Below are 15,542 nucleotides of genomic sequence, written 5' to 3' on the forward strand. Positions count from 1 at the left end.
GGAGAATCTGCAAACCAGTATCTCCTGCGATTCGACTTAGTTCTCTTAACTTCCGCTAGATGGAAGAAGTTTTTCACGACTAGACTGCCATCTGCACATAATACTGGAATTAGTAAGGAATAATTCCTTCCAAGCATTCTACCTATAGTTAAAAGACCATATTATTATATTGTGCATTTATAAATCAGTGGTGTGCTCCTGGACGGACAATGGGAGTTATTCCAACGTGGGATTTTTTTTTAAAGTCATATTAATGAGCAATCACGAGAAAGAATATTATAATGCACATATATATATTATTGCTTTCATCTTTTATTATACCACCACCTCTAACACTAATTTACTTCTAGGCCCTAGCCCCTAACAAATCATGTACCAACACCACATCTCGACGGAAGTTTCTCTTTGATTTGTAAAGACCGTACCTTGCTTCTAGTACAAACGATGATCTCTGGAAATCCCGATACGATATTCTCACTGAATATTCAAATGTTATTACACCTCCACTTAAATGCCTAAGATAGTCGCTACGAATCACTGGATTGTTCATAATATTCGTAGTCCAAGGATTCCAGAAATGGGAAGGAATTACATTTTGTTTGCGGATTCATTCTGGTGCCCCTCTCGCACTTGAAAGTCGCTGCAAAATCTTCGAAGTTAGAAACGAAGTCGTTCACCCTTGAAAAAAAGAAATTCGAGAAAAACACAATTACTGACCACTCTTTTTTTTTTTCAAATATATCTCTATAATATGCAAACAGAGTGTGAACATATATATATAAGTAGGGATGTGACGAAGCTGAAAATTTACCGATGCCGATGTACTCACCGATAATTTTTGGAACCGATACCGATGCCGATATTTAACTGATTCCGATACATAAGATTATTAAACAGAAATGGGATGTTATTTTCAGCATGACAAAAATAAATTTGCTATGTACATTTCTATTGCATATCATATGTATATACATATGTATTCTCAAGAGATGCGAATGTACATTTGCATCAACAAAATGTTATGTGAACCTTTAAGAAGAACATGGATTCTCAAGAGATTAAACATTAGTACACAAGCAGTTCTTTCAAATGCAAAATGAATTCCTGTTCTGCCAGATTCAACTTCAGAAACATGAGATTTGGAAGCACTTCAGGAAGTAACCTACTTCTTCTCTTATCGCAAATCTGTTCAGCAATCACTGAATACTGATGCAGCAGGTATGCTCAAGTATTTTCTCAGCACTTGCTTCAGGTTTGAATATTCATTTTTGAATTTCCAATACAACATCAGATCCTGATTCAGCAGTGTACTGTTTTATTTCCGATTTATAGTTAGGTTGATCCTCTTAATGAGAGTTTGCAATAATTTTATTACAAAAACTCTACAATAATGACGAATCATAACAAATTTTTCAATAAATCTTACAAAACTAGAATATAAAACTTATTAGAAGGTAAAAACTCTAGTATAATCTGTACCGGTTTAAATATCGGATTTTTGCCGATTCCGATACCGATGCCGATGTGTCAATTTCGGCCGATTTTCATACATCTGTAATCGGCTTCGGCACATCCCTATATATAAGGCTTGATTCTGAAAAGGGTATTTTTCTAATTTGCTTCGAATATATACATTACGCTCTATAGAATGTAAAAAATATACAATAATAAATGAATATACAAGTTTGAATTTTATGCTGTTGTAGTAGATGTGATACAATGTTTTCACAACTGTACATACAATTTACAAACATTTTGAATTTCAAAGGTTGCAACATCTCATTACTTTCATTTCATGCACGAGAACAATTAACGAAAGCATCATAGAACGCTTTTAATAATTAATCGTTAGGAAACCTAAGCTCGTTGACTGTTCGACTCACAACCCTATCACCGAATATTTCGGGATCGAGTCCTGTGTATGGGTGTGTCTCTTTATGGATTACATTCATCCTCATGATCGCGATGAGAAAAATTTCACAAAAGATTGATTGACTTGCTTTATTTTACTTCGCTTCTTGTGCCACTTTTGGCTAATTTGTGAAGATTGGGATGAGTGATGAAATTGATGAATGGACACTCACAAACATCCATGTCCAGGCCGGGATTCGAACCCGGGAACCCTGACGTCGTAGAGCGATATGCTTCACAAAATACACATAAAATTTTAAAAAGTGGAAGACTAGGAGGGAGAGACATGTGTAGACCCTAGTAAAACATCTTAGTTATCTTAGTCACTTTTCTGCCATTTTTCAGTGTGGTATGAGAAAAAATGTAAGTGTTTATGTATGAAACGTTAGTAATTTTTCTAATACATTTTCTTTCAACTTACCTCAGAAATGGCGGGAGATGTTCATCCTCAAACAGAGAAATGCTATAGTCAAGAATTGTTGATTTTGTGCAGTGGACCTGCAAATTGAATTCATGATTTTACTCTTACATGTTACTATTCTAATAATAGGGTAAACAGTCTATTTCCCCCCAGAGATATTCCACATTTAATCTAGTCAGAAAACCTTTAGAATTATCGAAATAAAATGTAACTCTACTTCGTTTTCAGATTGCTTTTTAAAAATTACCATTTACCAGATTAAAGTTTTTAAAATAAATTTCTTTAATACATTTTAGGTAGAAATAAAACTAAAATCCATGCTTGAAGTCCATATCTCTTTATGCTATTGGTTATAGCACTGTAATTTTCAAGAATATATTGAATAGTAATTTTAAAATGAAAATAAATGTTACTCTTTTCTTATGTGTCATCATATTCTGCAAATGTAATTGATTTTCTGCCAAATGACTTCCTTATATTTTATTTTGACTTTAAATAGTTATACAACTTATGCATGATCATCTAAAGATGGAAGAAGCTGGGGAATCAAAAAGTAAGATAATGTAAAAATAAATAAGGCATACATTGGCGACGCCAGGGAACGAGGCTACCAATGTACAGTTTTGGCTCTGGGCCGAGATAGCACGTGAATAACTTTGAACAACTCTTATAACACAGGTCAGTACTCGTTATGCAATATAAGCATAATTGTCTACATGCTAAAGATATGTGCGTAAATAAGTGAGAAGTTACGGGATGAAAATGTCGGCATCTGCGCCATGTCACGCGCTATCTTGGCCTAGGGCCAAAACGAACTCACTGTACAATGGCATTATTATTACTGCCTACAATAATCTGTATCAACTTTCGAGCTTTTAAAAATTGTGTGTACATCCCCACCCCTCCCCTCTGCAGTCTGTCCCCTGTCTCTTGTATTTTCTCTGTCGTCAGTTGTGAAACGAAACCAGACGCACGAGAAAAAATAAGTATAAAGGATCAGCAAGAGGAGAATAACAGAAAAAGTTCAGGGAAAAACAGGAATCTGATACTAAAGACAACTAATTACATCAGAAGAGGATCAGAAAAAAGGAAATAAAATGAGACCAAAATGGAAAAGGGAGTAGAGAGAAGAATCAAATGAGAATAGCCAAAAGGAAGAACAGGACGCGAGGAAAGTGACATTAGGCAGATAACGCAAACAGTCTGAGACATATTGACATTAGTCTAGAGTAGGCAACGGAAATTGAATTAACGTTCATTCACAATTTTCTTCAAATGGAAAAAAAATAAAGAGCTTGAAGAAAATTAAATTAAAACCAAATTCAGTATAAAACTCCAAAGTTCGGCATTAGGGCAAGAAAAAGCAGCGAACCTAACCTGTGCCTGGAAGAGAAAATAAAGCTGGTCCTTCGTCATCTGAAACCTGGGAAGGTTTTCCTCCTGTAGCTTTTCCTGTAGTTTCTTATGTGCGGCGAAACCTATCTTCAGAGCGCTGCTGTCTGCTACTCTCTCGTTCAGAAACAGATCCGCCTTCACCTGCAAACGCAAGGACATTCCAGCATCAGCCCGATTCGTGAAGATGAAAAAGAGAGAGCCACAGGCTTCTCCGATATCGTAGACATGCAAGTGACGTCATGGCAATGCTTCTTACCCGAAATTTTACTGTCCTGTTTCCATCCATGCTCATCTCACTTTGCAGCAAAGATGGGTCCATCCAGCACTGATGGAACACATCGTAAGTTTCGGAATCAACTTCAGACAGGAAGCTTCTTCTTACTCCTGAAGAATCGTAGCGAATCCCTACAGGAAATTAAATACATTTTAAAGGGTAATAATACTAATAATGAAATAAATATAGCGTCGCATTTTTACGGATAATCGAAAATCATCTGACTTCCAGAACCAAAGAATCTACAGATAATTAGATCCATCCGGTACATACTCTGCATCACATTGAAAATGTTTTTGTTTTTTTTAAATTATCAAGAAGAAACATTTCAGGCATGTTTTTTAAGCCATCTTTTTAAACAATTATTGAAAATAAATATACGGATATTAGGAAATTACGGAGATTTTAAACTGAATGTTAAAGTTAAAATACAATTACTTGCTCATGATATGAAAACACAATAACCCCTCAAAGGAACTTGTTTATCATATGCATGGCATATGAAGCTTTTGCTTAATCGATGATGAACCTTCAGAATGTTAAAAAGAGGAGAATTCAAAAATACCGCAATGGCGACTCACCTGTTGGGTCAAAATGATGAAACATTTCATGTGCTATAGTGTCTCCCAAACCGCTGAGGAGAATAAATTTCGGGAAGTTCTTGTTGTAAATCGATTTCGTCATCGTGCCAAATGGTATAACTGTTAATGAAAAAAGCAAAATGTGGTTGACAACGTCTTTCCGTACAAAATCATACAAAAGTCACAAAAACACTTGAAACTATATGTCGAGTTACAAATTAGTATTCTTTCAAATGGACTGATTAACTGTTGTCTCTTTTGCTGTTACAGAATAGTTCAATGAGCTTCAACAGAACTCGATATTCTTTTAACTTACATCCACGCACAGTGTTAAATATACTTAATTTTGCACGATGTATTTAAGAGATAAACAATGCGTAATTAATTTATTCTTACCTATTTTATTTAAACCGTAAATTACAATTCCTTGTGTATGGTAAGGCAGAATGAAATGCGACCAGCTGAAAGGAAAAGCAAGACTAAATGATTACATGAAATATGTTACGTCATTAGATTTTTAAAACTTTAAATTAATACATTGCATGCTGTTAGCTTCCAGCAAGAAACTAAGTAACGTGCACTAACTTCTTCAATAATATTATGTTATTCAGAGAGACGACAAATATAATAGGCTATATATTTGTGCAAGGAATTAAATAATGTTAGCTTTCTTCCCCAGAAATTTCACTGCTTCAAGCTAAACGCTGAAGAGACTGACAACTATTACAACAACAGGTGGAATAATCGTATATGGGTTCTAGCTTGTTTGTTTCTGTCTCAGCTTTAATTTGTATTCGTCATTATTCGGCATGAGAAAAAAATATCAATATATACATCAATATACAATGATAACTTAAAGCGAGTATATTTTACCAAGTTTGTTCTCTCACATAAATCTGAAATTCTACCTGTAATCTCAAATAACTTATTGAAAAGTTCATGCTTGTGTGGTAAAGAAAGTTTATTCGTATGCGTCTTTGAGAGGATAGCATAAACAAAAATGCATATGGTTTAAAAGCATGCAAGAGTGACGTCACTTACATCTGTTGTGAATCCGCAGGGTCCGAGAAATACTCCTCAAACATCATTCTTTGGTATCTTTTCACAAGAGCAAGTGAGTTGTCGATGAAACTTGCAGTGATATTCACCTGAAACAAACAGAATATATATGTTATATTTTTATCAAGTACAGTAAACAAAACAACAATATAGCTAATCCCTGATTACTTGCATATTCAGGCCCGTACCCAAAGTGGGTGCAGGCGGCCATGCGCCCCCTCGAGCCATGAAAAAATTTAATTTGAACGTATAAAAACCTACAACAATTACGTTGACGGCTTTTCAAATTTTGCATGAATTTCGATTTTGTCCTTCGCAAATGAATAGGTTGTTTCTGGACAGAGGCAGGCTCTAGAAGTTTGCAGTCTGCAATATTGGGCTATTTTAGTTCTATAACCATTGATGTAAGGCTATCAGCATTCCAATTTGGTCGGAACAGTCCATTCCTTTTAATCTATGTCCCGACTTTTTCGTCTCTGCTCTGACACTGCTTGCTAAAGGAAAGAAAGACTCTTTCGCCACTACAGACATTTTACTGGTTATGTAGGACTTTCTGTAGAATACTGTGTACATTATTAAAATTGTATGAACTTTTTATGAGTCAAAAACAGTTGTTTGACACTCGACAAATAGGAACCCCTTGATTGTTGAATGGTTTCATCTATTACAGTGTCACTAATGTTTCACATAATTAGAATAGAGGGGAATTTTCTATACTCGTTACATTATAGAAGAAAGGTTCCTCAATGACTGCAATACAACAAAACCAATCATATAAGGGGCATTTAGCTCTTCACCCGCACCGTAAGGTCTGTGTTCCCTTTTCGCCACCACTGAGCAGAAGAATAAAAAACTTTGTTTTCTTTCTCTAACCCTTATTTCTCCATAATATTAATTAACCCTTTCTCCAAGGGTTAATTAATATTATGTAAATAGGATTCCACTTCACAGAAGAATCGTTGCTAGATTTTTGGGGAAAAAGTTGCCTGAAGTACGTTTAACATATATTGTTATTTGTAGGAGTGTTTTTGGTCGGGACGGGAAATTTTTTAAATCCCGACATTCGGGACAGGAAAAATATCCAATTTCCCGACAAAGTCGGGAAATTTTCGGGACGGGAAAAAATAGAAATTTCCCGAGGCTCTGGAAATCTCAAATTCTACAGATCATTTTCACTTTAAGTGATTATTTTTGCATTTCTGGAATAAATACTAACAATTTCCGATAAGTTCCAGATACTTTCAATGCAGAAAACGTAGAAAATTAACGACTTTTTAAAATGAACATTTGGTATTTCCCCGACTGCTCGGCATCCCGAAAAGTCGGGAAGTCATTTCCCGAATTCGGGATCGGGACGGTAAATTTTTTTCCCGATTCCGGTCCCGACTTTTCGGGATCCCGCACACCCTAGTTATTTGTCCAAAATAGCCAAGAAATTAAGTACATTATTATTTACGAAATTCTGTCAATCGGAATTTGTTTTACTGCAACTTTTCTTCTTCTCTACTTTTAATTGCCTTGAACATAAATACACAGTGGTGTGATCATACAACAGACAACTCTCGCAGTGTGCAGAGAACATCAACGTCAAAAAATTCGATCCTACAAGCCGTTGAAAATGGCATTTTCTATCCCACATGTAATGTATGCAACCCCATTTAATAGCTTCTTGGTTGCCACTGGCATTTATTTTTACTGTCGAATAAGATTCTAAAAGCGCAGACACACTGCCAGGATGAAGTCATTTAGCCGTTCCCTTCAGGTAATTTATTTACAGGGTTCGCACTGACTCCAAACTCCTGGACAACTGGAGGAGTCAGAAAAACAAGGCTAGGACTGAGGTCATTGGAAACAAATGATTTTTTTCCAAAAAAGCTTTGAAAAGTCAGGGGAATTAAATGAATTTTGCTTGGCAGAATTTGTAACCGGAAACACGTTTCGTTTTATCTTCCCAACAATCTTCCTTTTTGGGTAATATTGCTTACAAAAACGTTCTTTCATTCATTTTAAAAAATGTTCAACAAACGTGATTAATTTGATTAACTTACAAAGTTGAAGTGTAACTCTTAATTTTAGATGTAAAATACCTGGAAAAGTCAGGGACTTTGCAAGATGGGTGTGAACCCTTATCTATCAACCCCACACACATATGTTGCTTTTCGTAGACTATTTGAATTGTTTGTATTATACATACATGCAGTCTATCCATATCCTACAATTTTCTTTTCGCTCTCTGACAGAAACAAATGTCAGGGTCAACAGCAAATATTTGTCACATGGTTGTATACATATAGGTTAGAAAATGCTGTTCTTCAACATTTCTTAGCAATATGAGCAAATTTCTGTAACCACCCTCTCCCATACATTTCCCCATATTATACACACACACACACACACACACACACACACACACATATATATATATATATATATATATATATATATATATATATATATATATATATACACACACATATACACACACACACACACACACATATATATATATATATATATATATATATATATACATATACGTGTATATATATAAAGGTAAAGTGCTCCCCTTATACTTAGCACCACGCCATGAAGGCGTATAGGGGGTGTGGGTAACGCCCCACACTTTCTTGATCCGGTCGTGAGTGGGGGGGTGATGTGATCAGCATCACGCACCTCACCGCCTTTACCCCCCAGGGTTTCCCCATGTCATTCGTTGGTATGTCAGCTTAATATAATAATGCTATGTTAGACACCATAATTATGTTAGTATAAGTAGAAGAATGTTCCAATTTTTTTTTAATTTCGCTATTGGAAGGTGAGAGTACCTCTTTCGACTTGAAATCCAGGAAGGTTTCATTGAGGAAGATCCTTGCTCCACCGTCGGCCTCTAAGGACATGGCCTTCAACTTCTGGACAGCGCCAGCCCTTGAGGGTTCGTCCATCCAGTCACTCTCCGCCAGTTCCTTCAGGAGAACTTCTCTCAGCAGGACGTACAGGTGAGTAATCTACAAAGAAAACAAACCTTTTCTGTCAGATGCAGTCATGATTTCCTATTTATATCTTGATCATGTCTGTTAAAGGTCATGTAGACTTTAACCTAGAAATGGATGTTACCTATAAGAGTTGTAAACTAACAGTCCCCCAATTATTGTGATCTTTAAAAACAAAATAATAACAACAACAACAACATATACATGGAACGTGCAAAATATGGATCTGACTACTGAAAAGAGAAATCAATAAGTCACAAATCCTAGGCATGCGCAGGTTACTCAAATCACATCTGAACCAGCCTACCAAGGCTAGAGTGCAGGATCAAACATGCGAATTTCATTGTGTTCTTTCTTCATCAATTTATTATTAATCGTCATGGGCCGATTAACCTAGAGAGGTAGAAAATCGAGGTAAAATAATCAAAAAGACAAATTCATTCTAGAGTCCTGTAAATAAAACCGGCATTAAACTTGACGAGATGATCGTACCTCTTGTTGAAACTCCAGGAGTTCGTTCCTGCCGAAGGTCTTGAGGTACATGGATGAAGACACATCCTCCATGAGACTCGAAGACAAGCCCAGGCAGTAGCTCTGTCGGTCTAACTCACCGTGACTGATCACGAAGTCCTCATACATGTCGTGGGCAAACATTCCAAGAATAGAATTGTGTAGCAACCTGCAAATGAAGAGAGGAAGTTGTGTCCCTTTCAAAACAATTTGTCACTTGTACTTATTATAATCAAAGGTTTTATATTTTAAGAGTTAGAATTGTTTTAAGAAATTGGAGAATTTCATTTTTTATACAGGGTGTTTCTAAAGGTCGTTTACAACGCTTGGGAGGTGATTCCTCACACGAAAACAAGCAAAAAGTGTGAGTTCCATTTTTACGACTGAGGCTTCGTTTCCGAGATAGGAGCCTCGCAAAAGGTGACAAAGTGAACGTCACACCTAACTGGGACGAATACTATCACAGATAGAGAGGCGGTTCCAAGCGAATCATAAAGGAATCGTATGTGCTTAGTCCGGAAGTCACTATGAAAAGTTCACTACACGCATGCGCAATGGAGTCCTCAAAGGAATTGTGGATTTCCAGCAAGAACAATGCATGGATAGGGTATGTAACGCAGCAAGGAGGACCGTGACAATGAGAAATGCGTTAAAGACAACACATCCCGACCTCAAACATGAAAACATGAGCATGGAACACAAAATCCGAAAAGTTGAGCACGGTTGCATACCCCAGTTACACGAGAGGAATGAACGAATCATGTCATGTGGCATACGAGAGACACATTACTCCACCAGGAGAAGGGAAAGAAAAACACAATATCAGATGATTGCGACAACGTGTATTTTTACACACGACAACTACGTAATACGCCCCCCCCCCCACACACACACATACAACAAACAACAAATGCTCCAATGTCTTACGCACAGACAGTTAGTGTCACTGTACACCAACTGAAGATGTCACTTTCACCACACAAAGGTGGTTGGAAGCAATACCAAGAGTGTTCGCACGCGATCACTGTGATGTAAAAGAGACCAGTTTTGGAAGCGCTGCGCTGGCAAGTCTGGCTCTCGTAGTCTACGTTTGACTTTCATGACTGCTGTACCGGCGAGAGGAGCTCGAAGGGTCTCTCCGGCAGTCGTCCCAGTCGTGTTGCAGGTGCTGGGATATGATCAGCAGTTCGCTATAGGTTGCCATACGCATTGAAGAGTACTAGTATTTTGTATTGAAAGAAGTTGACGTGGTGGAGTGGGCAAGCCAAGTATGGCAACAATTGGTCTGTGGTGTTCGTACGGTGATACGGCCAATTTGTGCAGTGTGCCAATGTTAAACAAAAACGATATTTTGCGGTTCCAGCTCCCTATTACACAGATGGCTGCGTATACGACCCAGCAGCTAGCAGACATGCATCTCATGTATTGGGAGGCACACGGTAATAGCCGTGAGGCAAGGCGTCTTTATGGAGAACGCTTTCCACATAGACGTTTACCGTCTCACGCCTTCTTTCAGGTTGTGGACAGTCGACTGCGTGAAACAGGGTCAGTGTTACCACCGCGGCAAGAAGTTGGAAGACCCCGAAGTGTACGCACACATCAGTTTGCATAAGATGTGTTAACAGCGGTCGCAGAACATCCTGGCACCAGTACGCGCGTGCTCGCTCTGGCACGAAACACGTCTCATGTGAACGTTTGGCGAGTGTTGTCAGAGGAAGGAATGCACCCTTTTAAACTGCAGAAAGTACAAGAACTGTTACCTCGTGACTTTCGCCCTCGTATGGAGTTTTGGCAATGGTTGTTGCATCAGCTGGACACAAACCCTCACTTCGGGGCAAAGGTATTGTGGACAGATGAAGCCATTTTCACCAGGATGGATGTCTTCAATAATAGAAACAGTAATGTCTGGGATTTTGACAACGCACATGCACTTTTTGTGGCCCATCACCAGCACAGGTTTTCAGTTAATGTGTGGTGCGGGATAGTACATGATCATTTAATTGGACCATACATTCTCCCTGTTCGCCTGAATGGTCGCACGTATCATGCATTTCTTAGTGAGGTTCTGCCTGAACTGTTGGAGACCGTCCCTTTGGCACTGCGGCAAGAAATGTGGTACCAACAAGATGGGGCACCAGCTCTTTTCGATAGTAATGTACATTTCCTGCATGGCGTGTTTCGCAATAGGTTCATTGGTAGGGATGAGCCTGTGCCTTGGCCACCGAGGTCGCCAGATCTCAACCCTCTCGATTATTTCTTCTGGGGAGAAATGAAAACCCTCGTATACAACACACCTGTCACATCAGCTGAGGACCTCGTTGCTCGCATCAACGTCGCCGCCGCGACGGTAGCAGATACACCTGGCTTGTTTGCTCGTACTCGCCAATTCTTGATTCGTCGCTGTCATCTCTGCGTAGAAGTGAACAGCAGACATTTTGAAAACCGTCTGTGATTATCGCCCTTGGCAAATCCCAGTGAGAACACTCTTGGTATTGCTCCCCACCCCCTTTGTGTGGTGAACTTGACACCTTCAGTTTGTGTACAGTGACACGTACTGTCTGTGCGTAAGACATTGGAGCATTTGTTGTTTGTTGTGTGTGTGGGGGGGAGGATATTACGTAGTTGTCGTGTGTAAAAATACACGTTGTCGCAATCATCTGATATTGTGTTTTTCTTTCCCTTCTCCTGGTGGAGTAATGTGTCTCTCGTATGCCACATGACATGATTCGTTCATTCCTCTCGTGTAACTGGGGTATGCAACCGTGCTCAACTTTTCGGATTTTGTGTTCCATGCTCATGTTTTCATGTTTGAGGTCGGGATGTGTTGTCTTTAACGCATTTCTCATTGTCACGGTCCTCCTTGCTGCGTTACATACCCTATCCATGCATTGTTCTTGCTGGATATCCCCAATTCCTTTGAGGACTCCATTGCGCATGCGTGCAGTGAACTTTTCATAGTGACTTCCGGACTAAGCACATACGATTCCTTTATGATTCCCTTGGAACCGCCTCTCTATCTGTGATAGTATTCGTCCCAGTTAGGTGTGACGTTCACTTTGTCACCTTTTGCGAGGCTCCTATCTCGGAAACGAAGCCTCAGTCGTAAAAATGGAACTAACACTTTTTGCTTGTTTTCGTGTGAGGAATCACCTCCCAAGCGTTGTAAACGACCTTTAGAAACACCCTGTATATGTTACAATGTACAAGCAATTTTTGAATATGGTTGGGAATTGTGGAGCTCGATTGTCAAAGATTGAGTTCATTCAGAAACTATCTGAATTCCAAAGTTGTAAAAGAGAGAATGCCATGGCGCTCCATGAATTATTTGAGCCCTATTAAATCAATATTGTGTTCAGTTTGCAAAATAATTAGATCTAAAAATTTTCTTGCTCGCTTCGCTCGTAATGTTTCGTAGTTTTCTGTAAAACATTGTAAATTACCAGAGAGAGAAGTAAGACTTCTCTTGATTTTTTTGCCGGACCCTGTGGCCGAGGGGTTAGCACATCGCGCTGCGACGCCAAGGGTCCCGGGTTCGAATCCCGCTCGGGCTTGGTTCTTTGTGAATGTCCATTCATCAATTTCATCATTTCACTTATCCCCATCTTCGCAAATTAGCCAAGAGGCACAAAACGCGAAGTAAAATAAACTAAATCAATCAATCAATCTTAATTGATTTTGTCTTTAATGCATGAACAATTGTTTCGAGGAAAAGGGGCGTGCACATTTGAGAGACAATTTATGTAATTTTTGCTGCTGGTTTGTTATGAGATGTAAGAATTGATTGTGTAATGTATTTAAATAATATATGTTGTACATATGGGGCCTTCCACGAAAAGTGATCCTACTCAATGTAAATAACAATCAATTAATGTGGAAATTCTTATTGTTTTAATTGCATTAAGGTTTAGATGTTTGTAAATGCATATAATTTACACATTTCACCAATAAACGTTACTAGCTCCTGCAGCCTTTATGCTTCACAGACAAATGAAGTAAACATTTCCTACATTCTTAAAGCGTCACACACATAACGCACATTCGTTAATGCTTTTATGCATTCAGCCTATGCCATTATACTCAAGTTTATTTCACTTGTTAGTAGACACCAGGAAGTACTTCATAATTCTATGAAATCAGTTCATTATGAAGATTTTAATCCAATATCACGTCTAGAATTTCACACACGTAACGCTGGAATGGCCCATATATGTAATTAAAGAAACTTTGAATACGTACGCAATTAAGTGTTAGCATGTTGCATATGTATTATTTTTATTTTACGTCGCTCCATATTGTCATATATGTAAAACATATATGACATATCATGCATTAAGGTTATACATGTTATAGACCTTATGTAAAAAAAATAATTATATTCGGAATAATTATCTTCGGAATACATCTATCAAGCATTTTCCGTCTTTCAAAAATACAGTTTGTGTGCTTGCTTTTCATCATTAATGTTAAATTGAATGTTTTGGAAAAAAATCTCAAATATAGTTTGTTGGAACACAAATGCTTTAGCACCGACATCTTTTCCCCCTTTGCGTAATTTACGAGGATAATAACGTATTTGATACTACTACCACTACTACTAATAATAGTGGTAGTAGTAGTGGTGGTGGTGGGTATACATACTGTTTTCTTGGTTCATAATGGGTGCTGAAGACAAACAATTCGGATACGGGGCTATTGCAACTAAATTAAGTACATTATTTACACGACGTTGGAAGCGTTGGGGGGGGGGGATTTGTTCGTTACCTAAGTTACTCACATGACCGTAAGTCTATTGTCAAGTGAATACTAGATGAAATGATCTGGAGTCACTTTACACTTTTCAAGAGAATACCGGTCAGTCGAGCCTTGTGTTTTTCCCTTCCTCCTTTGTCTCAATGTCTTTACATACGCTTAATTTTATGGCTGAGTTGACCACTCTTGGTTTCCCTCAGCAGTACAGATCTCCTCTTGCCTTGGTGGCGATTGCCTTTACAAAGGACTACTTTTTGTCTCACCTTAGCCGACAATTCTCCGACTGCAACTTCTTCGACTATCCACGCAACTGACTCAAGCAACCGTTGAACCGACGCTCAGTTTTAAGTGTCTGGACAACTGTTTCCCAGCTGAGAGTTATCTCAGTGAGAGATACAAGAGTGTATGTGTAATACAAAGAAATCATTCACCATTTTTACATATAAATAAATAAACCAATAGAACCAAACTTACTGGTGAGTACTCTAATACTGTGCATGAAAACTCAAAGATATTATGTACATGTAAATGTGAGGAGTGTTTGGAATATCTTAATTTATAAACTCAGTAACAGCCCGCTACGACGCCAGGAGTTCCAGGTTCGAATCCCAGCAAAGGCATGGCTTATCTTTTGGAGTATCCATTCATAAATTTCATCATACGTTTGGTTTCATCATCGCGATTTGCCAAAAGTATGTGAAAATCGGCGTTAAATAACAAAAGCAAATCATAAACAATAAAACAATTATTAGGGACATTGAATTTTCGCGATGCGCGAAATGTGGAAAAAATATGCAATTTTGAACATTCTGCACGTAAGTACACCCCCAATGATGAAATATGCATGAGTTTTATTCGCGAAGTAATGCGAAATGTGTGCTTTTCAACGAAATAAAAACTTTTTGCGAAATAACCGTGAAATATCATCAAAATAAGTAGAAAACACACAAAAACCGGCAATCGAGGTTGTGCGCGCAAACTGTCGATTTGTAACGAAACGTTTGCTTAAATTTTCCTACCACTTGCAGCTGAAGAACGTTTTATCTTCGATCACATCAGGAAGACGCTGCAAATTGGGATATCCCATGCACATAATCTCAGTTCGAAAACTTCGCTCCCTGTCAAGCTGCATTCCTTTCTTCCCCCGAATGTCTACTCAACTTCCAGTTTCATTGAACTTGCTAGCTGTAGCAGCGATAAGATTAGTCTGTTCCCGCACATCAAGGGAAACAATGGTGTCATTTGTGTTCAGTCATGAATGAATTTTGTTTGTCATGATGTGATTTTCAACATTTGTTTGTGTATGTGCAGTAGTGATTATTTTATTTGTTGGACAGCAAGGATATCCTTTAAATACATACAATGAATAAATCACTTGAGATATGCAATTTAGAAATGAAGTTATTTTGTGTTGATGTTTTATTTTTGGTTGGACAGCTAAGTACTTGTGTATGTGTACAGTATATAAAAATGAAGTAGTTTATCAACTTATAGCTCTTTTGTATGTTGTTTCCTCTCATGATGAAAAAGTGTGTGCCAATTTTTTTTTTTTTTCACCGCTGGTATATACCGCTGATGTAACATTTTATTTACCGCTCTCCTCAGTTTTTATTTACCATAAATTTGTCTCCCTAACAATTATATTAGTACAG

General features: G+C 38.0%; 1 protein-coding gene across 1 annotated transcript in view; it reads right to left on the bottom strand.

The window, feature by feature from the left end:
- Positions 1 to 304: 304 nt before the first annotated feature.
- LOC145986394 (neprilysin-2-like) overlaps positions 305 to 15,542 on the bottom strand; it is a 42,840-nt gene continuing 27,602 nt past the window's right edge. Inside the window, exons 10-18 of the mRNA XM_083120361.1 lie at positions 9,124 to 9,310; positions 8,467 to 8,646; positions 5,624 to 5,730; positions 4,979 to 5,043; positions 4,583 to 4,702; positions 3,984 to 4,132; positions 3,710 to 3,868; positions 2,333 to 2,409; positions 305 to 678 (exon numbers count right to left, since the gene is read on the bottom strand). Of these exons, the coding sequence (XP_082976487.1) occupies positions 528 to 678; positions 2,333 to 2,409; positions 3,710 to 3,868; positions 3,984 to 4,132; positions 4,583 to 4,702; positions 4,979 to 5,043; positions 5,624 to 5,730; positions 8,467 to 8,646; positions 9,124 to 9,310 (1,195 nt within the window). The 3' untranslated portion in view covers positions 305 to 527. The remainder of the gene's footprint in view (positions 679 to 2,332; positions 2,410 to 3,709; positions 3,869 to 3,983; positions 4,133 to 4,582; positions 4,703 to 4,978; positions 5,044 to 5,623; positions 5,731 to 8,466; positions 8,647 to 9,123; positions 9,311 to 15,542) is intronic.

Source organism: Lepisma saccharinum, chromosome 1, assembly GCF_977018435.1.
Source record: "Lepisma saccharinum chromosome 1, izLepSacc3.1, whole genome shotgun sequence".
NCBI lineage: Eukaryota > Metazoa > Arthropoda > Insecta > Zygentoma > Lepismatidae > Lepisma > Lepisma saccharinum.